Source organism: Pteronotus mesoamericanus, unplaced genomic scaffold, assembly GCF_021234165.1.
Source record: "Pteronotus mesoamericanus isolate MK-2021 breed Mesoamerican mustached bat unplaced genomic scaffold, CSHL_Meso_final scaffold_99, whole genome shotgun sequence".
Lineage (NCBI taxonomy): Eukaryota > Metazoa > Chordata > Mammalia > Chiroptera > Mormoopidae > Pteronotus > Pteronotus mesoamericanus.
The window spans coordinates 2716113-2739933 of NW_026555330.1; the positions used below are offsets into that span (position 1 = coordinate 2716113).

The 23821-nt window shown below is 42.1% G+C and overlaps 1 protein-coding gene across 1 annotated transcript in view; it reads right to left on the reverse strand.

The window, feature by feature from the left end:
• CD101 (CD101 molecule) overlaps positions 1 to 23063 on the reverse strand; it is a 35283-nt gene extending 12220 nt beyond the window's left edge. The window contains exons 1-6 of the mRNA XM_054564787.1: positions 23021 to 23063; positions 13909 to 14289; positions 12051 to 12464; positions 5760 to 6146; positions 2032 to 2415; positions 927 to 1331 (exon numbers count right to left, since the gene is read on the reverse strand). Coding sequence (XP_054420762.1) covers positions 927 to 1331; positions 2032 to 2415; positions 5760 to 6146; positions 12051 to 12464; positions 13909 to 14289; positions 23021 to 23063 — 2014 coding nt within the window. The remainder of the gene's footprint in view (positions 1 to 926; positions 1332 to 2031; positions 2416 to 5759; positions 6147 to 12050; positions 12465 to 13908; positions 14290 to 23020) is intronic.
• Positions 23064 to 23821: the final 758 nt, after the last annotated feature.

The following is a 23821-nucleotide window of genomic DNA, read 5'->3' on the forward strand; positions in this document are numbered from 1 at the left end:
AAGGAAAAAAGAAGTTTCCAGAAGAAAAGATTGGGCCACATAATTTCAAAATCCAAAGAAAGGGCAAGTTAATTAAGGCATGAGTTAATCAACAAAGACATCATTACTGTTACGAAAACATTGTCCAGCAGCAGGCAGAATAATGACAGTCACCACATTTGAGCATCTGCTTGGTGTGGCAGGCACTGGGCCAGGCACATTGTGGATGTCACCACTTTTAAACTGCACATTAGCAATTTATGGGTGAGATGGCTAGGCTGCGGCAGATTAAATGACTTATCCAAAGTCATGCTGCTTGTCACATCTATTATAAATGACTTCAAAGGCTTCTGAACGCTCTGCCCCAAGAGAACGAAAGTCATGAAAGAAGATACTTGACTCAGCAAAACTTTGCCCAGGTTGTCTTACTTTTAACCTCTATGCTGTATTACCAATTGACAAGGTAAATTATATTTGCCTATAACCATATATTCTCTCTTATACATTAACTCATTAAAATGAGTGGATAAATACATTCCAGTGAAAATGAGGGGAAACAGCCCAAACATCTCATGACTGGTAAGACGTGAGCGGTGACCGGTCTGAAGGAGCCTCGCCCTGGAGCCAGCCCCAGAGAGCTCTGCTGTCCCAGGTGGTACCCTTCGCTTGCTGGCTGGTGGGACTTGTGGGAAGATGGGGAAGGGGCATGGAGCAACAGTTATTATTAGTTGGTGTGGAACTATTTTAATGTTTTAGCAACCAGTATTGTTATTCTGTACATAATAACTTAGTGTTAGCCTGGATATCATTTATATGTGTATATGGTGCAGACTGATGCAGTACAAACACAGGGTGAAGGTATTTCATGCTTCAATTCTGTAATTTACCCAAAATAGGAGTCATATTTTTTTTTAAAAAGGCAGGGATTAATTTTGAGTGGTGATTACCTGGTAAAGTGACAACTATCCTCAGTGGGTGAGAGATGGCAGAAGCCCGGGCAGGGTCATTCAAGTGCAGGGAATTTCTGTCATAAACATCCACTTTACACTGATACACTCCCTCCTCTTCCTTGGTGGTATCGTGGATTAGGAGTTGAGAATGATACGAAGACTGTGAAACCTTCATCTTCTTTTGGAACTGGGACGGGAAGTCTCCCCATTCGACAGTGCCATGATGGGTAACTCGGACAAGCTGGTGAGCAACTTGAGACCCAGCTGGCTGAAACCGCCACGACACGGTGAGTGGGACCTGGAGGTCAGAGTAGCCAACCCCCGCTATGCAGGACAGGTTCAAGGTGTTGGTTAATTTCACTTGTGGTTGACGGCTCATCAGAGTAACTTTTAAACTTGATGCTGTGGGCAGACATGTAAAATGCAATTTGTAAGATGTTTATCAAATCAAAGTAAGGTACCGCTTAGTTCTCTAGGTGCCACCCCCTCAAACTGGACCGCCATTCATCCATTGCAGGCATCAAGTATTTGGGGGTAGAAGGGGATTCACAGGATAGTCTGTCCTGAATTCTGGCCTCAGTTTTCCTGAGCTGACCCTCCTCTCTGAGTGTTCTCAGCAGCAACAACAAACAGGCAGTGTTTGTCCAGCCTGCTGCTTAGACAGCTGCCACCGAGCTGGGGGAGCGCTCCCCAGGCCCAGGGGGCGGCCTCCTTCCCTTGCACCCTGAGGTTCGGCGCACTCTTTTGCACACGCCTGAGAGACTGTCATAGCAGGGCTGCGGCTGTCAAAGGCCTGAGTGTACAGGGCTCAGCTCCACTCTCCATATCCCTTCTTTAAATCTACTGCAACTCATAGAATCTCGTGTTTAACCTTGAATGACAACTTACAAGTTGCACCCTAAAGATGACCTTTATAAAGATGAGTGAACTCTAGAGATTAAGTGACTGACATGGTGGCCAGAGACTTTGCTCTGTCTCCTGGGGTACATATACCATAACTAGGGGATTCAGGATGAGACACGATCAAATTCTGCTGCATCCCCCTGCAAAAGCAAGGCACTGGTGAAATGTACGTTCAAAAAAGGGTTTCTTTGACACTTACCCAGAGATTTTACAGTGACGGACATCTTCTGAGTCCAGCTCAGACCTCTGGCCTGGGTCTGGGTCCTCTCAGACACTCTGCACTCATATGTGCCGCTGTCTCTGATGTTGGTGGAGGGGATCTCCAGCTGGAAGGTGGCCCAGTCCCTTTTCTCCAGCCTTACGCGGCCGTGGTTACTGGGTTTCCCGTAGGAGGCATCCAGCTGCACGGTGCCATCCCCATCCATGCCGGCCACAAACTCTGGCTGTGTCTGGTTCTGTGGGATGTGCCACCAGCTCACGGACAGGGGACTTTCAGCTCCGTCTGCCTTGCAGACAAGGGTTAGTGCCTCTCCTTCCCATATAGTTTGCTGCTTGTTCTGGGTGGACAAGACCACACTTCTTGCTGTGGATAACAAGGCAGAAGAACAAATTATTTTAGTAAATGAAACATTGTCTAAAGCACAGTGAGATCTCATTAATTAGGACTTGACTGTTTTGAGACCAATCCGATCAGGCTGTTTACCCCGTACCACCTCAGAAAAAAAGACTTGCTAAAAAGCTTGAACAATGGAAACAAGAACCTATTTACACTTAAACAATTTATAATTTGCCTTGTTTTTAGCAATGTGTTAAATCATCCCTTCCTTAAGAACATGTAGTTGGGAAACATCTGACAATACTGTGTTAGATTAATTAGGGTAGGTATACGACCGTGAAAGTCATGGAACGGTGTTTATTTAAATTTTTTACTTTTTGGGAATTCAGACTTTCATGGTTCAGAATGAACCTCCTTTCCCTACTTATCCTTCCCTAATTAGCATGTGTTTTGGACAGCCAAGGAGTGTTGTTAATAGGATTTCTGTTCACAGCACTACCATTAAAAAAACAATTACTTGTGGGAAAATACATGTGTGCATATGTATATATATTTATCTTTCAAATTTATATATATATATATACACACATATATATATATGGTTTGAAGGGAGATCCTTCTTTTTTTTATCTAAGCTATAAATGTAAATCTGGTTCCCAGATGGGAAGTTCAAGCTGTGTAGAAATACAGACATTCACTCAACAAACACTTCCCCTGCAAGGCCTTGTCCTGGGTGCTTTGCGGACAATGCAAAGCTACCTCAGGAGCTCATGTATCGGAGGCAGCCCAGCCTCATGCTTAAAGCCAAGGTCCCTGGAGTCAGAATTATCTTGGGCAACATAGTTGACCTCTATGAGCCTCACTTTTCTTTCTTTCCTGTAAATATAGGGGTAATAATAGCACCCACCTTATCACACTGTTGAGAGAACTAAATGAAGCCACACGCAAAGGGCTCGGGCTGGCTGCCCAGGGAAACTGCCTGTAAAGGTTAGCTGTTAGCACTAGTATTATGTGTTATAATAGGCACTCAGTGAGAACAGTGGTAGTTCGAAGCCAAAAGAGAGAAACAAAATAGAACTGGCATTGGAAATCCGAGTAGGATCTGATTGAATTTGCAAATTGTTCTTCCCTGTTGTGACAGGAGTTCGGTCTTCTACAGTTTTAATTATATATGTGCATAAGTTACAAAGGCAGAATGAAGTTTAATGTCTACAAATATATTTTATATATATTTTTAGAATAATATTTGTGGGTATATGTATGTGTGTGTGTATATGTGTGTATATATAAAAAATATATTTCCAAATTTTGTGTATTAGAAGCATGGTTATAATTAAATTCTTTTCAAGTTAAAAATAGATTCTTAACTAAAGCGTAGAAATTAGAGAGAAAATTGTTACAACTTCACTACTTTAATATGGCCATAATAATTAGTTTCAGCTAACATCATGTTTTTAAAATGAGGTTTTCTTAGTTCATTGTGGTCATTACTGCCTCTTGGTGAGTACTAAGTATGGGTAAGTTACACATTCATAGGGCTAGTGAGTCACCCCTTCTGTCTGAAACGTTCATGGGATGATAAAACTCTGCTCATATTTCAAATAATGGTTTTACTTTTGAAACTGAGTGCTCAACAGGATCCTTAGTAAGTTCCCTAATACTTTTTCTGGTTCTACATATTGGGCCTAGTTTGGACTCCAGCCTACACAAGGAACTGTTTTCACACCACCCTACCGATAGGCTTGGATCTGTGCACCATGAGGTACCCCTCCAGGCCCCTTTGGCAGAAATCCCACATAGCAGGTTTAAGGAAGTTCGCAGATATGTTCAGGGGAGACCGAGATCCACAAAGCAGAGATTTTGTTCTGTGTAAATATATAAACTGCCTACACAGTTTTTTCCAGTTCCTAGAAAGTTAGACCAAATGTTTGATGTGAAAACTAACACCAACACACTTCCCTGCTTGTCACTCTAGGCCAAGGCTTCTGTGTCTTCACTCCTAGCAAAAGGGGACATGAAGAAAAGCATGAAAGGGAGATTTATCTATCTCCGGAGACGTCTCCAGTGAGCAAGTACAACAAGGATATCTTTATTTTTAGTTTGTTTTTGTTTTTGCTTTTGGGCAAATTAATCTTTCTAGACTGTGAATTTCACACTCAGCGCAGAGACCTCACGCAGTCAACCCACCATATCCACTGGTTCCTCATCGACAGGCTCAACCAGTCATGGGTTGAAAATATTACACACACAAAAAAAGGTTATATTGCCGCTGATGTGTACTATGTAGTTAGGCCTAAGACAGTTGCATCTGTACTGAACAGGTACAGACTTTTTCTCTTGTCATTATTCCCTAAACAATATAGTATAACAATTACTTACATAACATTTTCATTGCATTAAGTATTGTAAGTAATCTAGAGATGATTTAAAGTATACTGGAGGATATGCATAGGTTATATGCAAATACTATGCCATTTTATATAAGGGACTTAAGCAGCCACAGATTGTGGTGTCCACGGGGGATTGTGGAACCAACTGCCTGCAGACACTGAGGGACCACTGCATTAGTTGTGTAGTTGTCTGTTTTCTCTCCATACAAAAAGCCTGGACTATTCAAACATGTTGAAGGTCGCCCAAAGTTCATAAACTAAATGACAGCTAGTGGTCTGTCCAGTCCCATGCCGACAGATACTTGGGCCGATTGGACAGGCATCTTACCCCATCACAGCAAAATACAGGACATAGAGCCTGCCCACTCTCATTTCCCTCTTCGTTCCTCACTGTGAGCCGTGCTTTGATGCAGAATGAAGACTTCAGATCAGCCCCTATGTCAGGTTAAGATAAGAGAGGGTTGATCGAAGGCACCTGAAAGATGCCAGAGGCGCGTGGGGGAGTAACGAGGTGTTTATACCCCAGGAAGAAGGCAAAATGGAGCTTTTTTCCTCTTAACCTACTCACATCACACACACAACTAAAGAAGACAGAGGACTTCATTCATACAGGTGTTCTCTGCTTGAAGAAAAAAAACCCCAATGTATAAAAATCAGGGCTAATCGCAAATAGAATTAAAGAATGTAAGGTAGTAAGACAGGATTTAGGGAGAATCTAATTGTATGTCATTACTGTACATTTGAGAAAGCTAAGGTTTAGAGAAATAAAGTGGTGTTATCTATGGTCATGACCCATTTAATGGCTCAAGAGTAGGACTCAGGTTTTAGCTAGATTGGGTGCTTTCCTTTACTTCCCCTCAATGTGATCTGATTGATACCTGACTCTTCAGGAGACCTCCACTGTGCCCGCGAGGCATCCTGTGCTAATGAAGGAGAGGATCCGAAAGCAGCCTGACCTTGTCTGCTCCCGGCTTCACGTACCTGCTGGCTTCCTGAGGTGCACGCGACTGTCTGGTGACTGCTTTCTCTGGAGCACTTGCCAGGAGCCCGTCTGAGTTCTTGCCATCTCTGCCACCGCACACCCGTAGGTACCTTCATCCTCTGGGCCCGCAGCAAAGATGCTTAGAGAGAAAGCCTTGGAGTTTAACTTTGAAACCTGGAGTTGTCCTTGACTTGCTCTCTCTTTGTAGTCTCTCTTCAGATGCAGAACTCCACGGGCATCAATGCGGGCCATTTCAATACCGTTGAAGAGCCAAACGCCCTGAAGTGGTGGGTCCCGGCCACTGCCCACTACCAGGCACATCAGTTCTAAGGGTTTCCCTTCAGCAAATGTGCTGTTGGTTGCAATGTTGACTTGAAAATCTCTCACTAGGAAACAAAAGCAAGGCAGGTGTTTAGAGAGGCCATTGCACCTGTCCCTGAAGTAGCAGAGAGAGAGATGTTAGCCCTGTAAAGACAGAACAGGGATCGAATGTCATGTGGGTGTTCAGTTCTGAGGAATAGGTAAGCCAAAGAAATGCCTGGGGTCAAAAATGTCCTTGACTATTTCTTAAATCACACAGAAAGAACAACATACCTGTTTTCTGAATGCAGTTCTATTAAGCAGGATATATGCATAGATGTTTGAAGTATACAGTGATGTGATTTTTAAATAAAAATATAAAATATTTTATACTATGTTGAATACTGTAAATTGTGACTTCTCGCTCTATTTTTTTGGCTGAAAATATTAAGTGGAATTTTCCTAAGCTAAAAACACATGGATAAAAGACAAGTCCACAGCTAACATCATTCTTAACAGTGAAAAGCTTTTCTTCTAAGGTCAGGAATAAGACAAAGATGCCCATTCTTACCACCTCTATTCAGTATAGTACTGGAAGTCCTAACCAGAGCAATTAGTTAGAAAAAGAAATAAAAGCATCCCAATTAGAAAAAAAAAAAGAAATAAAATCATCAGTTTGCAGATGACATGATCTTTAAATGTAGATATCCAAAAGACTCCACCAAAAACTATTAAAACTATTATAAAGAAAGACATCAGTAAAGTTGCAGGATGCAAAATCAATATACAAAAAAAGTCAGTTACATATCTACACACTAACAATGAACTATCAGAAAAAGAAATTAAGAAACGATCCTATTTACAATAGCATTCAAAAGAAGAAAATACCTAGGAATTTAAACAAGAAGTTTAGCAATCTGTATACTGAAAACTATAAAACATTGATGAAAGAAATAGAAGAAGACATAGATTAATGGAAAGATATCCTGTGTTGGAAGAATTAACATTGTTAAAATGTCATGTCTATACCACCCAAAGCAATCTGCAGAGTCAATGCAATCCTTATCAAAATTCTAATGGCTGCTTCTTTTTTTTTTACAGAAATAGAAAAAACAACTGTAAAATTCACATAGAACCACAAAAGACCTTGAATAGCCAAAGCAATTTTAAACAAGAAAAAAGCTGGAGGTATCATGCTTACTGATTTTAAAATATATTACAAAACTACAGTAATCAAAATAGCATAGTACTGTCATAAAAATAGACATATAGACCAGTGGAACAGAATACAGAGCCCAGAAATAAATCCATACATTTACATCAATGGATCTTTGATAAGAGTTCCAAGTACATAAAATGGGGAAAAGACAGTCTCTTTAATAACAGGTGATGAGAAAACTGGATCTCTACACGCAGAAGAATGAAGTTGGACCCTTATCTCACACCATATTTAAAAATCAACTCAAAATATAGTAAAGATTTAAACATAAGATCTGAAACTGTAAAACTGATAGAAGAAAATAAAGGGAAAAGTTCCTGACATTAATTTGGGCCTTAATTTTTTGACCCCCAAATGCACAGACAGCAAATGCAAAAAATAGACAAGTGAGACTGCATCATACAAAAGGACTTGTGCACAAAAGAAATAATCAACAGAGTGAAAAGACAGTCTCCAAAATGGAAGAAAATATGTGCAAATGATATATCTGATAAAGAGTTAATATCCCAAATAGATAAGAAACCAAATTAGTTGACTTAAAAAAATGGACAAAGGACCTGAATTGACATTCTTAAAAATAAGACATACAAATGGCCAACAAGTATATGAAAATATGCTCAACATCACTAATCATTAGGGAAATGTAAATTAAAACCATGTGATATCACCTCACATCTATTATAATGGCTGACAAAGGTAACAAGTGTTCATGAGAATGTGGAGAAAAGGGAACCCTTGCTCACTGTTAGTGGGAATATAAATTGGTATGGCCATTATAGAAAACAGTATGGAAGTTCCTAAAAAATCAAAAATAAAAAATCAAGGAGCATCACTTCTGCGTATATAGCCAAAGGAAATGAGATCAGTACCTGGAAGAGATATCTGTACCCCACGTTCACTATTCATAATAGCCAAGATATGGTAACAATCTAAGTGCCTGTTGATAGATGAACAAAATGTAGCATATATTCACAATGGAGTGTTATTCAGCAATGAGAAAAAAGGATATCCTACCATTTTCAACATGAATCAACCTAGAGGACATTATGTTAAGTGACATAAGCCAGACACAGAAAGACAAATTCTGCAGTATCTCACTTATATGTGGAATATAAAAATATTGCATTCATAGAAGCATAGCATAGAATGGTGGTTGCCAGGGGCTTGGGGGAGTAGGGAAAATGGGGAGATGTTTGTCTAAGGGGACTAAGTTTTCAGTTATGCAGGATGAATAAATTCTGGAGATCTAATATACAGCATGGTGACTATAATTATTTATACTGTATTGTACACTTGAAATTTGCTAAAGGACTTCTGGTAAAGATGGAGGCATAGGTAGACATGCTTCACCACCTTGCACAATTACAAAAAAATTACAACTAGACTACAAAACAAATATCACCCAGGACTGTCAGAAAGTCCAACTGTATGGATGTCTGACAACCAAGGATATAAAGAAGCCACGTTCATCCAGATGGGTAGGAGGGGCAGAGATGAGGAGAGAGGGGGAGAAGTGCAGAGCCGTGGGAGTGGTGCAGAGAGGCGGCGGAATGGGCGGCCCCACATTCACGTGTGGTGGATGAAAATTGGGAGCGATACCTCGGGAGCAAGGGATCCAAGCCCCAAAACAGACCGCCCAGCAGCCCAGGGTTCCAGCACCAGGAAAATAAATCCCCAGAGCTTCTGGCTATAAAAGCCCGTCGGGACTGGGGCAGCAGAAGAAACTGCTGGATTATCAGGGACTCCTCTTAAAGGGCCTGCATTGACTTAGACTTGCGCAGACCCACCCGCTCTGGGATTCAGCACCAGGGCAACACCTGAAAGGGCACAGATGACATAAGGGAAGAGAGAGAAATGACTGGAAACAGGGAAAGTGCCAGGAGACAGCTTCCTCCAGGGCATACCCTCAGAAGCTAGGCAGCAGCACCGTCCCCTCTCAGAGCTCTCCCTCCATATAGAGCCACAAAGTGGTGAAACAGATTGCCCTGCCCTGGCAATCACCTAAGGCTCTGCCCCACATAATTTACAGGCCCACTCTTCTACCATAGGCCACACTACTAAGACAGGGAGTCTAAGCAGGTCTACCTAATACACAGAAACAAACACAGGGAGGCTGCCAAATTGAGGAGACAAAGAAATATGACCCAACTGAAGAACAGAACAAAACTCCAGAAAAAGACAAATGAAATGAAGATAACCAATGTTCAAAACACTGGTTATCAGGATGCTCAAAGAACTCATTGAGTATGGCAACAGCATAAAAAAGACCCAGGCAGAAATGAAGGTTACATTAAGTGAAATAATGAAAAATCTACAGGGAACCAACAATAGAGGAGATGAAACTGAGAATCAACTCAATGATTTGGAACATAAGGAAGAAAAAAGCATTTAATCAGAACAGCAAGAAGAAAAAAGAATTTACAAAAACAAGGATAGAATAAGAAGCCTCTGGGACACCACCAAAGGTACCAATATCTGAATCACAGGGATACCAGAAGAAGAGGAAGAAGCAAGAAATTGAAAACTTATTTGAAAAAAATGAAAGAAAACTTCCCTAATTTGGTGAAGGAAATAGACATGTAAGTCCAGGAAGCACAGAGAATCCCAAACAAATTGAATGCAAAGAGGACCACAGCAAGACACACCATGATTAAAATGCCAAGGGTTAAAGATAAAGAGAGAATCTTAAAAGCAGCAAGAGAAAGGGAGACAGTACCTGCAAAGGAGTTCCCATTAGACTATCAGCTGATTCCTCAAAAAGAAACCTTACGGGCAAGCAGAGGTGGGCAAGAGGTATTCAAAGTGATGAAGAGCAAGGACCTACAACCTAGATTACTCTATTCAGCAAAGCTGTCATTTAGAATTGAAGGGCAAATAAAGTGCTTCCCAGACAAGGTAAGGCTAAAGGAGTTCATCATTACTAAGCCATTATTATATGAAATGTTAAAGGTACTTATTTAAGAAAAAGAATATCACAACTATGAACATTAAAATGGCAACAAATTCACAACGATCAACAACTCAATCTAAGAAAAAAAACCAAACCAAGCAAACAACCAGAACAGAAACAGAATTATAGATGTGGAGATCATTTGGAGGATTATCAGCTGGAAGAGGGAAGGGGGAGAACGGGGGGAAAAGGTGCAGGGATTAAGAAGCATAACTGGTAGGTACAAAATAGGGGGATGTTAAGAATATTATAGGAAATTTGAAGCCAAACAACTTATATGCATGACCCATGGACATGAACTAAGGGGGCGGGGATTGCTGGAGGGGATCCGGATACTGGTCAGAGGGAGGCAAAGGGGGAAACACGGGGACAACTGTCAAGCATAATCAATAATATACATTTTTAAAAAAGAAATTTGCTAAAGGAGTTGATCTTAAGTATTCTTACCACAAGCACATACACACATACAGGAACACAAAAGGTAACTATGTGAGGGAATCAGTATGTTAATTAGCTTGACTGTGGTAATCACTTCACAATGAATGCACGCATGCATTAAAACATTATGTTGTACACCTTAAATATATACATATAATTTTATTTGTCAAAATAATTAAAGAAAAATAAAGACTATTTTACATTTAAAACAACTGTCTCCAAAGGGAGGAAAAAAAGCATATGTGATATGCGCCCACTGAACACACTGACTGTAAGTTGGACACTTAAGGCCCACAGGACAATTTTTTTTATCCTCATCCAAGGACATTTTTTCATTACTTTTTAAGAGAGAGAGGAGAGAAGAGAGAGAAACGTCAATGTGCGAGAGAAGCATTGATTGGTTGCCTCCCGTACATGCCCAGAGAGGGGATTGTATGCCCCTGGACTGGCGGGTCAAACCTGCAACCTAAACATGCACCCTGACTGGAAATTGAACCCACAACCTTTCAGTTATGGGACGGTGCTCCAACCACCTGAGCCACACTGGCCAGGGCACCAACAGGATGATTGTTAATAGAAGAGAATAACACTCCTGCTTTAAAGAAGAAAAAAGAGAAACTTCAGTGGTCGTCCATTGGATCATTGCTGTCAGCATGGATATATATGGTTTCAGTGAACCCCTCTTATTTCACCAAAGCCTACGTAGAGAGACCTGGAATCACAGCTGAGGCTTTCTGCTCCCTTTGATGACAATGCCAATGGCTCATGAAGAGTGACACCACTTCAAGTTGAAAAGGAGTCAGGTGGAAGGAAATCCTGCCACTGACTGAAGCGAGACTTCACAATGGAAACTAGTTACTCTGAGGCCCAGGTGTCTGTGAGGACACACCTGCTTTCAAAGGCCAGCTCCGCCTCTCAGCAGCTGGGTGACCGTGGGCAGAGCATATAGCGTGTCTGAGGCTCGGGTTCCTTGCAGAGCCTGGCCAGAAGGGGAGCAGCACTATTTCCACGCATGCCTTGTAGGATCTACTGAACCATTCAACAGATCTCAGCCCCCACAAACCCCTCTGTGGACAGAGCCAAAAACCAAACGTCCTATATGTACCACCCACGGACCCGAACAACGGTGCGGGGTCTGACTGTGGGAAGGGGAGGCTGGGGGGAGGAGGGCACAGGGGGAGAAACTGGGAAAATTATAATAGCACAAACAATTAAAAAAAAAATCTTTCTTTTATTTATGCTTCCTTGGTGACAAATGGAAGATTTACTCAAGCTTCCTAAACAATTTTTTTTAGATTCAGCAAAAGATTAGATGAAACCAAAAAGTTACCCCATAAGTAACCACTACAAACATAGTAATGAATTTTCCGAGAAGATAATTACCTGCAGGCTGGATCCTCAGAGTTGTCTGATCTGTCTGCTTTTTCGTGATGGAAGTCCAGGTTTCATCCGGATCCTGAATCCATTCAGTTGCCTCACAGAACAGCTGGCCTTGATCTGAGGGCTGCAGGCTCCCTATGGACAGCCGGAAGGTGGTAGCCCCGAGCTTGTCGAGCCGCACGTTCCCGGCTGCGACCCTCTCTATATACGAGGAGCCGGGCATCAACATAAAATCTCTGGAGAGGGAAATAATCTTGGTGGCTTGACTTTGTCCGTCCTGCATCAGGTACCAGGTGACAGACAGGTGGGTGTGCTGAGCTGTGGCTTTGGCTGCCTCGCAGGTAAGTTCTAATGGCTCCCCTTCCTCCTTCCTGAGAGACTGGGGACTCATGGTGACAGAGAGGGTGTCTGGGATAACTGGAAGCAAAGAAATGATGATAATTGGTTGGCCCAATATCTGTCAGACTAGCCTCCTTAGAGGAAGACGGTGCCCTGAGCCATCATCTTTAAATACCTGCTTTCCCCCACTAGCCACGTGTTCCCTGTTGCCAATGTAAACGTGGGCATCCGTGTACCTGGAGTCGACGGAATGCGGCAAAGCTAATGGCCCACTGATGTACTGACCCTGACTTTATGTTGTTAGCAGCGGCTGTAACCAATTTTGCTACTTGTAAACAGAGTTTTTAAAGGGGAAAAAACCCTGAGAGCTAGAAGACTTAAATTCTGACCCTGCATCTGTCTCTATTTGACTATGTAAACTGGAGCAAGTCACGTCACTTCCTTGGGCCTTTATAAAATAAAATTCTAAACAATCTGTTGTTTTCTGTCATTCAGAGCCAAAATGCAACCCTTACAAAAGTTTTGATAACCGTCCTACAACCTTATCATTCTCTCCAGGAAGTGACACAGCCTAAGCTTGGGGGAAGGTAACACTTAGATTCAATCAGTGATTGTTTACTGAGCATCTGCTCAGTGCCAGCCGCTGTGCAAAGAGCTGAGATAAACATTCTCTTCTCTTGGAGCTCAGGGTGAGGTAGGAGAGTCATTCACCACATAAATCACCACATCGGTGGGCGAGTGCTAGTTACAGCGCTGTGAGTATAGCATCAAGAGGAAACAAAGATTGGACACTGCCCGAGGCAGCAAGACAGGTTTCACAGCAGGAGAGAGTCATTCACCACATAAATCACCACATCGGTGGGCGAGTGCTAGTTACAGCGCTGTGAGTATAGCATCAAGAGGAAACAAAGATTGGACGCTGCCCGAGGCAGCAAGACAGGTTTCACAGCAGAGGTAATATTTAAACTGGGTTCTGAAGTGTATGTAGGAGTTTGCTAGGCTGAAAAAGGGGTGATAAAATATTCCAGGCAAAGGGATGAAATGGTAATTGAAGAACTACTTCCCTCTCCCTTCAGGTAAATGTGCTAGAGAACTGTAATTTGAAAAGGAGCTTTCCCAAGTTAATGACTTACCCCCTGTTATGTTAATACCAGCTCTTATCAAGTGAATGTTCTGTCTCCAAGAGAAGACACAACATTGTGAGAACTCTCAAAGCTGTGACTGATGCTGTTGGTACTATCAATCTATGGGTAGCAGAGGACAAGGCTTTGGGGAGACCACACAATTGCCATCTTCACCACAGTGTTGACTGGAAAAATTAATGGTGAGTTTTAGAAAACATGAAATATCTACTTGTGACAAATCTCTAAAATATCCAGAGGGAAACACAGGATCTTATGCTGAAGCGAACAGCACAGTAGAAAGCTGTGTCCCATAGCAAGGCATTGTGATGCCAGGCCAGGGGGCGGGGGCGCGGCTCTGGCCTTGTGGGCTGGTTAGCAGAGTAGGGCAAACAGCTTACCAACTAGAGTGGTCTTCGCACTGTAACTCCCGTAGTACTTGCCATCTGTGTTCGGGGTGTGACACTCATATTCACCAGAATCCTTCACCTGGAGCTTTGAGATGTGCAACAAGACTGAGTTGCCCCGGACCCTCTCCACGTAGATCTCCCCTCTTTGCACCCGCTGTGCATACACTGCGTAAGAGAAGGCGGCATCATTCGTGCTAACGATCTGGATTTCTTGGGTCGGAGCTGTCGGCAGGTAAACAGACCAGTGGAAATGCTGCTCAGAAGGTCCCTGGTGGCCAGTGACATTGCAGCCAATGCTGATGGGGTAACCTTCAGCTCTAAACAGCGGTCCTTTCTGAACTGTTACTTCTCTCTGGCCAATGCTGAGCTTGGCTTGCAAGTAGGAGAAAGAAAGGGGAATAAAAATAGATTAGTGTCCCATTTCCCAACGTGCCACCTCCTGCAGCTCCCTGTATTACAATTCTAGTAAATGAGATTGCAGGTTATTAACTATAATCAACTCAAATGTTCAACACCTTCTTCGGGCTGAGGAGCAGAAGAACGGCTTGATGAGTTCATTGTTCTTTTATAACTTTAACTTCCATTGTAATCTCTAGTCTCTGAAAAAACAGGTCTAGCTTCATCCATGTCCTGTGGTCCCATGAAAGATATCTGCTTATCTAAGTGCATTAACGTTAAAATAAATACGATGTATGATGATTCACCTTTCTATTATTTTTGGGGAAAACTCAGCAGGCACTTCCCTAAGCCTCAAAGTCCTCAGTAGCTTTCCTCACGGAAGTGATTGCTGGAGAAGCAAAGTTTCCGGCGTTGCCCAGGAGGCTACGTTTTCATCTGCAGGGTCGTTAGAACTGTTTGCAGCTCTTGGCCACATCTGATGAAAGGTCAGCTAAAATTACTATCTGAAGAGATAGCAGGACTTCCTTCCTAAACTATGGAAAGATATTTGTTTTGTGATTTTTAAAAGAGCCACTACAGCTTTATTGTAAATCTTCATAAAGATGACTGTCAAGTCTAGCAGCATCTGGAATCAGAATTTATTTTAGTTCTTCCCTTACCCCCAAGTTTTCATTGGGACCACTATGGAACGTTTCCATTTATTATGTATTAGATTTAAAGGAGAAACTATTGACTGATACTGTGGTAGGAAGTTAGGCTGACAGGAGCAGAGTAGGAATGATGGGCAGGCACTGAAAGGTCGCCAGGGTGGGAAGCCCTGCTTGCCTCGCAATGGACAATTGCAGGGTGGAAACTTGCCCCCAGGGTGACCTTTCCTCCCCTATCTTATTGCTGACCTTTCATATCGATAGTCAAGTGGTAGATTCCTTTAGAGGAGGAACAAGGGAGCCAGAAAATCGCCTCAGACAAAAGCCCCTGCAAGCCCACCCCCTTAAGCATTAAGCCCTAGATAACATCTAGGCCTCAGGTGTTTCAGTTCCAGGCCCTGAAAAGCAGCAAAACTAGATGATGCCCTGGCTGACATCAGGGCCAGCGGGATTGAGTAAGGACGCCCTTCCCTGGCGCTGACCAATCGGTGGAGACCACGACCCTGAAAGGACACACCTGGAAAGCTGATGAATACTCTGTTGAGAATCTCCTCTGGGACCTACCCTGAGGCCCCCACCTTTAAAAGCCCTTAGTCAGGATGAAGGACCCAGTGGCCCTCTGGCTCTCTCTCTCCCTCCCTTCCTCCTCTCTCCCCTTGCCCTCACCAAGCTCCAAGGGCCCTTCTTTCACCTATGGAACTTGCTTCCTGAGCCCGTTTCTTCACAGTTTACTTCTTCTACCTGCGCGACTTTCTAAATCAACTTTCTCTTACAGTGTGAGTCTTGACTCTGAATCCTTCCTCAGCCAGAACTCAAGTATCGAGGTTGCTGAACCGAGGCTTAATCGAACACAACATTCTGGTGCTGTTTCATAGCCGACAGAAACATTCTCTCTGATACCCACATTTTCAAAATCAAGCAACGCGAGGAAATTAAAATGTGTTCATTTATCATGTTAATTTTAAAGGCTAGTTTCTGTTACAGAAAGAACAAAGACCGGACGGCAGAGAAGGCACAGGGTGAGCAAGATCTCTCATCAGGGCCGAGGGCCAGTGCAGTGGGAAGAAGAGGCTGAGAGACATCAGAAGAGCTCGCAGGTTGGGAGAGCCGACCTGAAGGAATTCACAGAATGGGGTTCATAAGAAGAGACGAAAGAAGCAGAACATCTGCTGAATTTTGTGACTCTACAGGACAAAGAATAAAGGAGACTAGAGGGGATAAAAAAAGAGAGGGAAAGAAAGAAATGACAACACAGAGACCATGATAAAGCCAAGGATAGAAATTTTGGAATAAAAACAATTCTGGTAGAAGGGGTTTAAAAAAATGAGCAGAGGGGGGTAAGTAGTCACCTGATAGAGTCAACTAAAAACTGCGCATGTATATGCTCAATGCAAAACTAAAAAACAAACATCCAATCAACCAATCAGCCAACCACACACATTTCCAGTAATAATTTAAAATACAGTAACTTATTCATAAATCCCAATTTTGTATTTATTTTATATTTATAGTATGCCTAGAAAAAGAAGTTAGACCAACTGAGAAAATTTTAAATTACCACTTACCAAAAGAAGTTATACTACAGAGGGATTCGGAAACATTTTCAGCAAAGCCAGCCAGTCTTACACGTATGTTTTAAAGAAATGTGTGCCCTATGCACCAGGCTTCTGATGAAAAACCTTGTAATGGACGGCTATACTGTTCATTACAGCCCCAAACTAGAGAAATGTCCATCAACAGTAGAAGAGATGAACTTAGTGCCTCCATGAAATGGAATATTAAACAGAAATGAAGGTGGATGGCCCTGGCCAGGTGGCTCAGTTGGTTGGAACATCGTTCTGTCCGCCAAAGGGCGGCAGGTTCGATCACCGGTCAGAGCACACATAGTGGTTGCAGGTATGGGAGGCAACTGATCGGTGTTTCTCTTTCTCTTGCTCTCCTCCTTCCTCCTTCTCTCAAATCAACAAACATATTCTTGAGTGAGGATGAAAAAAAAAAGAAGTAAAAGGGGATCAATGTAATTAGTTGCAATAATATAAGTAGCTGTGTTTAGTAAAAGATGCAAGATACTTTTGAATCTTTTTGACTATATAAAGAATGATTCTATTCTTTATAAAGTCTCGAGACAGGTAAAACCATGCTGTATTGTTTTATGATGCAACCATAAGGGGTAAAAAAGATTTAAAAAATGAAAGAAAAGCAAAGCTAGGAGGTGGTTATGACAAAAGTCAGAGAAGTGGCTGTGTGTGTGGCGGGCAGGGGTGTCGTCTGGATGGGCCACGGCAGGGCAGTGGGCGCTTCGAGGGGCCTGGCAGCGCTCTCTCCATTTCTTGACCTGGGTAGTCATTACGCAGTTTTTACTTTTTACTTATTTGTTCAACTGCATATTTATGTTTTATTAACTTCATTTTTGTGTTATATTTCATAATAAAAACTCTTTTAAAAATATGGTTTCTGAGGTACCACGAACCTGTTTATATCAGGGCATGTTTCCACCAGGTTATTTTTGGTAGCTAGGCAACACCAACACTTTGCATGACTTTTCAGAGAGATGGGTACCACATTTAGAACATTTTATGGTGAAAACTAGCATTTCCTTTTCTGCTGCTTTATTTGCCAATTCAACAAATATTTATTCAACTGCTTACAGTATTTCTGATGCTTCAGGAACCAAGATAAAAAGATGAGTTTGAGGTCGTCTCTGACTTCTAAATTTTATAATTTGGTCAAGTAGGGTAATAGTCCTCATAGAGAGATATGGTAAAAAAAAATGCTTTTAGGAATTTGAAGAAAGAAGAGATTATATTTTTTGATGAGGGAAATAGGTCAGGTTTTTAAAAAAGAGTATTAAAAATGGACTTTAGGGAATTGAAAAGATTATGACAATTTAAGTGGGGAGACAGGGTCTTTTAGGTAAGGAGACTTCATGAAGAGACTAAATAAGTAGGAATCAAAAGACTTGTTGAAGGAAATAGGGAGTAATCAGTTAGATTAGGGGATGAGTTACATGAAGATTAAAAGAAGGAGGTAAGATTGGGTGGGATATTTGGGTCCAGAACAGGAAGGATTTGACTTTCATGATTAAATGTTTGAACCTGATTGATTAGACCATAGGAAATCCACTGAAAGTGTTTGAAAGGCCTAAGGAAAATTAACCTGATAGCCGTGCATAGGATGATTGAAATTAGAAACAGATATGAGGTCATTTTTATAGCCCAGGAGAGAAGTGATAAAGGCAATAGGAGGAATGGCAAGAAAGGGACTACAGTTTATTGGATTGGCCAAAAATTCCATTTAGTTTTTTCCATAAAATAAAAGACACATTTTTTCATCTTCACCAATAACTTTATTAATTTGGATATTTTGAGTATATCAACTATCTCCTGTGTGGTATAACGTTCATTGTTCTCAATTAATGTCTCTAACTGATCACTATCAACTTTAACTGGTTTACCCAGCTGTGGAGCATCATCCAGCAAGGAATCTCCAGCATGAAAATTAGTAAACCACTTTTGACATGTTCATTCAGTCACAGCACCTTCTCCATACATTGTACTAATCTTTTTTTGCATTTCAGTTGCATTTTTACCTTTCTTGAAATAATGAAGCATAATATGCAGAGAATATTGTGCATTTTCTTCAACCTTCAATATTAAAATGGCTACATAAAAAATCACCAACTTTCATGTTTTTTTTTAAAAATGCACATTGATATGACACCTGAAACAATGCAATCTAACAAAATTGTTTTGAATGAAGTTAAAGACAAAAAGCACTACTAGAGATATCTTATGGGAAAAAACCAAACTATCTTTTTGGACAACCCAATAAAAGCCACTGCGGTGATAAAATCTAGATTTTCAGTGTCTTGGATGCTTGGAGGGAGGAGTGATAGGAGGAATGGAAGGTAGGAAGAAATCAAAGATGATACCCAGATTTTGTAAGGGTGACTGGGAGAATAACATACTGTATAACAGAACTAAGGAAATCAGGAAGAGTTACTGTTGTGTGTTCAAGGATGAGGAAAAAGAGTGAGGCATTTAATTTCAGAAATACTGAATTTGAGTATCGTGGAATAAACGGGAAGGATATCCAGCCAATATTTGGAATGTTTAAATATATATTTGGGTTTTAAGGACCTCAACCCTTTGAAAATATGTATACTCTCATCCTTTCAAGGACTCTATGATAGTTCCGTACTTAGTAATGTCAAAACTTGTAAATATTTGAGCCAGAGTGGAACCTAGATTTGCAAGTACCAAATCTCTCGCTGTCTCCGCTCTTTCTCATGGTATCCTGCTTGTTTGTGACTAGGGAGAGTTCTGGGCTATAGATGTAAATTAAGCCAGTTGCATAGTAATATCCGAAGTGTTAGGGAATATAAGGAAGAGGGCTAAAGAGAGGCTACTAGAAAATCTATTTAGGGGGTTGGATGCAGTTAGGGAGATGAGAGGGCTGCCAGGGCACAGTGACCTGGAAACCAGAGGAGGCAAAGTATTCCAATAAGGGAGGGATTGTCAGCCCTGTGAAATTCTGCTGAGAGGCTGAGGATTCTAAAGGGAGAGCAAAGCCTTCTAGTGTAATGATGAGGATGTCAGTGGAGATCTTTGTAGAGGAGATTTCTGTCAAGCAGAAGCAGATTTCAAGGGTCAGGAGCCAAAAGAGGAAGCGTAGACTATCGTATTTTGCCATGTAGAATGAACGCCCACGTCTTAGTACTAATTCCCACGTATAACACGCATCCTTTTTTTCTCCCCTCAGAAATCTGGGGGGGAAAGTGCGCATTATACATGGCAAAATACGGTCCTTCAAGAAGTTTCATGCAGAGGGGAAGAAGAGGAGTAAGATGGCCGCTGGGAAGAGGAGCTGGGCAGGGAACGGCAGTGAGAGCCGGGCTGGATGCAGGTGCCACTGAGAGATGGTGACGCAGGAAGGACGGTGAATGGAGTTAGTTCCTCAGAGCGGCCTGAAGTCAAGAACCTGACTGGGATGGCACAGTTTTCTCAGAAGAGCAAAAGACACAGCATAGAGATGTCACGGGTGTTTTTGAGGTGGGAGGGAATGACTGAAGAGGACAATTTAAATGTCTATGCATCGCAGTCATATGCTGAAGCATTTGTTCACAAATATATTCTCTGTGGATATGTGGTGCATATTTCTCTCCTCCTAAAGAGTAAAATACCTCAGAGGGTGGGCCCACTCCTTCCTCTCTTCATGGGGCACTTAGATGCCCTTGCACAGCAGCTCAAAGTCTCACTGACCGATGGGCGCGCAGCTTCGCCCTGAGATGCGCGTTGGATTCACATTTGAAACATGAAGAATTCCTTGACGGCATTGGCTTTTTCAAAACTATCACTGGAATTGCCACATTTGCCATTTCAGCATTATTTGAATGGAAGCTATCAGGTTGAACCATATAAAATGGCTCACATTTGACCATTTCTGATAAACAAAAACAGCAACTTCAAATGATTCCACCTTACAGAAAACCTCCTTGGAGAACATGCCATTCCTTTCTTTACACATGAAAAACCTGGATGTGTGGAGGCCGGGAAAGCTTCCACCCCTAATTTAGAGGGCTTTTTTTTCATAAATACAGTTTCAATAAGCCAACCAATATCCCCACCCCAGGATCCTCCCATGTTGATGGCTTTTATTTGTAGGGCATCCAGTTAGGGTCAGGGGTGACAGATCAAGTATGCAAATCTAAGGGTTAAGTCCAAGAGCTCATTTGCCCGTGACATTGACCTCATCTAGCACAATATAGCAGGATTAACCGGTCTTTGTATTTACTAAAAATATAAATAAATTAGGACAAAGCATATACTTGCTAAACAATGCAATTGATCAATTTGTCATCATTTAATTTTCTTCATTCCCCCCTCAATATTTGTGATGACTAATAGCAGGCTTCCTAAGTTGTTTCAAGTTACTTCCTGATTTATGTGTTCTTCACATAAAAACTGTGGTTCTATACAAAACTAGTGGTGAGGATGAGTCAGAACTTAGAAGAAAGGGTCTGACACAAAAATAATGCCCCTTTTTTATTACAAAATCTTTTATTACAAATTCATAAGCATGTAATTCTGTAACATAACCATATCACACTCAAGCACACCATGACATTTTAGGTGAAATGTTAAAATTAAAACTATAAATTATTACACCCATATTATTACCCTACCAAGCACACTCTAGCAGGCGTTATTTCAGCTGGACCCTGTATATAACCCAGCGTAGGCCATTGTTTAAATGGGTTACAGAAACACTGCCAGTATCCCTTTTTTTAAAAACTATAGTTATTATCTTCTTTCCCCCAGAACTTCCAGCCTGCTCAGAGACGGACAAATAAATGGACAGAGGGACACTGAGAGAGAGACAAAGACAGAGAATTTGCAGTTGTCTGACTTGCCCAATGTAAGTCCAGCTTCCCCCTACACTCAAGCCAGACACACACGCCAAATTCACAAAGCACATACACTCTCAGGGGCATCCAACCCGCAGCCCACGGGCGGCATGCGGCCCAGGATGGCTATGAAAGTGGCCCAACCCAAATTCTTAAGTTTACTTAAAACCTCTGTTTTGCTCATCAGTTTTCATTAGTGTTTGTGCATTTAACGTATGGCCCAAGACAACACTTCTTCTTCCAGTGTGGCCCAGAGACGCCAAAAGGTTGGATGCTGCTGTGACTACAGCATCACGCTCAGACAACTGAACTGGACAAACAGGACCACACTTGCCTACAGCTCCCAACAGCCGCCCCCCAGCCCACCTAGCCATCAACACCTCCCCGGCCAGTTCAGAGGACTCTGATCTCCCAGCACATAGTCCCAGTACATTTCCTACAGGCCACCCCTCACCCCATCAAACCCCAGATCTGATCCTTACCTCCCGCTATCCAATGTCCCTTGCAACATAAGCCAGTTCAACTCAAGACAATGTTCATCAAGCACCTCCTTGGCTGGACGCTACACCCTTTTTGTTCTTCTGTCTCGGCCCTGGTCACACTGACTATAATTTGTCCTAGTTCCCCTAAGGTTCCAGTCATTCAAGTCCCTGCACGCACTCAGTCCAGACTGTAAAGCAGAAGTTCTCAACCTGGGTCCACATACGAGATTAAAGGGGCCATAAACCTGGGAGGGGAAAATAAACCGCTACACTTTTATTTTCACTAATCTTCATGGAAATGTAGTATTTCCTTCAGTCATGAAGGTAGAGACACACCATAAATATTTTCACATCACATTATACGTATTGCAAATATCTTAAAATATTGTTCATATTCATCACTACTTTGAAGTTTGGTGGTTAATAGACCATCTGTAGATTGTTACATAATGTGTAAAAAAACCCAAAATAAATGACATCACAATCTATTTAAAAATATTTTGACACCTGTTATTTCAACATGATTGATTTTCCCTATAATCCACTGGATTTTATTTTACACATTTGAGAAATTATTCTGAGATGGTGTCCATAGGCTTTACCAGATGTTAAAGGTGCCCCCAGCACAAATAGTACCTGCTCCTTGCTCCAACGACCCTGGAACTATGTCATTTCCCACTCAGTTCATTGGTTCTCCCATTTACCTTCAAATTTCCCTTTCCTTCCCTGTGTTCCAGTACAAAAATGCCCCTGGACTAGCAAATCTCCCTGCCCCTTCTCAGTCTCTCACTAGTCAACCCCTACTTCAGCCCAGGTGAAGTCCAGAACCTTCCTTTAGCTTAGCCTCAAACTGCTCAGTGCTCTCCTGACCTTTCCTTCCATCCCCAAGGCACACTTATCTCATCAAGCTCTGACACTGGCAAACCTTAAGATCACTTCTCAGTCTGGGGAGTTAAGCTTCTTACACCTCCAGGGACACGCTAGCCCAGCAAGACAACGGAATGGCAGAGCCAGCAGAACTGGCAGGTCTGGCATCACGGGTAAAAGTCAGAAATCACTGCCAACTCCAGAGATGTGTGGCCAAGGTTTTCACATCGGGACCAAGTTGTCCTGTTCCATCACCCAACAGCCCCTGTGACAAGAGAAACATGCAGGATAATGACACTTACTCAGAAAGAGAAAGAAAAATGTCACACACGAGATGCATGCCATTTGGACCAGTACAGCTCTTTCCGGGTGGCGGTAGTGAAGTTGCTCAGACGCCGAGTGACAGAGGCTATGGTCTCACAGTCAAGGCAAAGAGGAAGCAGTGGTTTTCAGCCCACTGAGAAACAGAGATGGCTTGCAAAAAGTCAAGCTGGTTGCATCATGGTTCTTTGCTAATTGCTCCAATTTGGGTGTGAAAAAGTTATCTTCATGGGTAGTATATGTTTATACAGATAAAAATAAGAAAATATAGGCCTCATCCTGGCCAAATATGCATCAGCAGGTAATCACAAGGGAATTTAAGTAAACTGAATACATTTTTTAAAAAATCAAGCAGAAATGTTTTTTCTTAGCCCTGACCTCCCCTCCCATCTTGGGAGAGGGAAGGATTGCAAAACGCAGAGCATGAACCTGGGGAGACAGACGGCGACGGTGACGATGGCAGGCCCTCGGGGCAGGCTGCCTGGCTTTGCACGAGGATTCTGTATTTAATAGCTCTGTGATCTCAGAGAAGTTTATTAACCTTTTCTAACCCTCATCTATAAAATAGTGTACCCCATATGATTGCTGTGAGGATTGAATGGACTAGTTTACTTAAAACACTTAGAACAATGTACAATATGTGGTGCCTGGTAAGTGCCCAGCATGTATAAGCTACCATCATTTGACATTTAAGTAAATCTTCTGCCCAGTGTGGGCCTGGGCACCAAGGATGGCAGGGGGGTGTCCAGAAGGTGGCACCAAACTCTGGCCAACTCAATCCC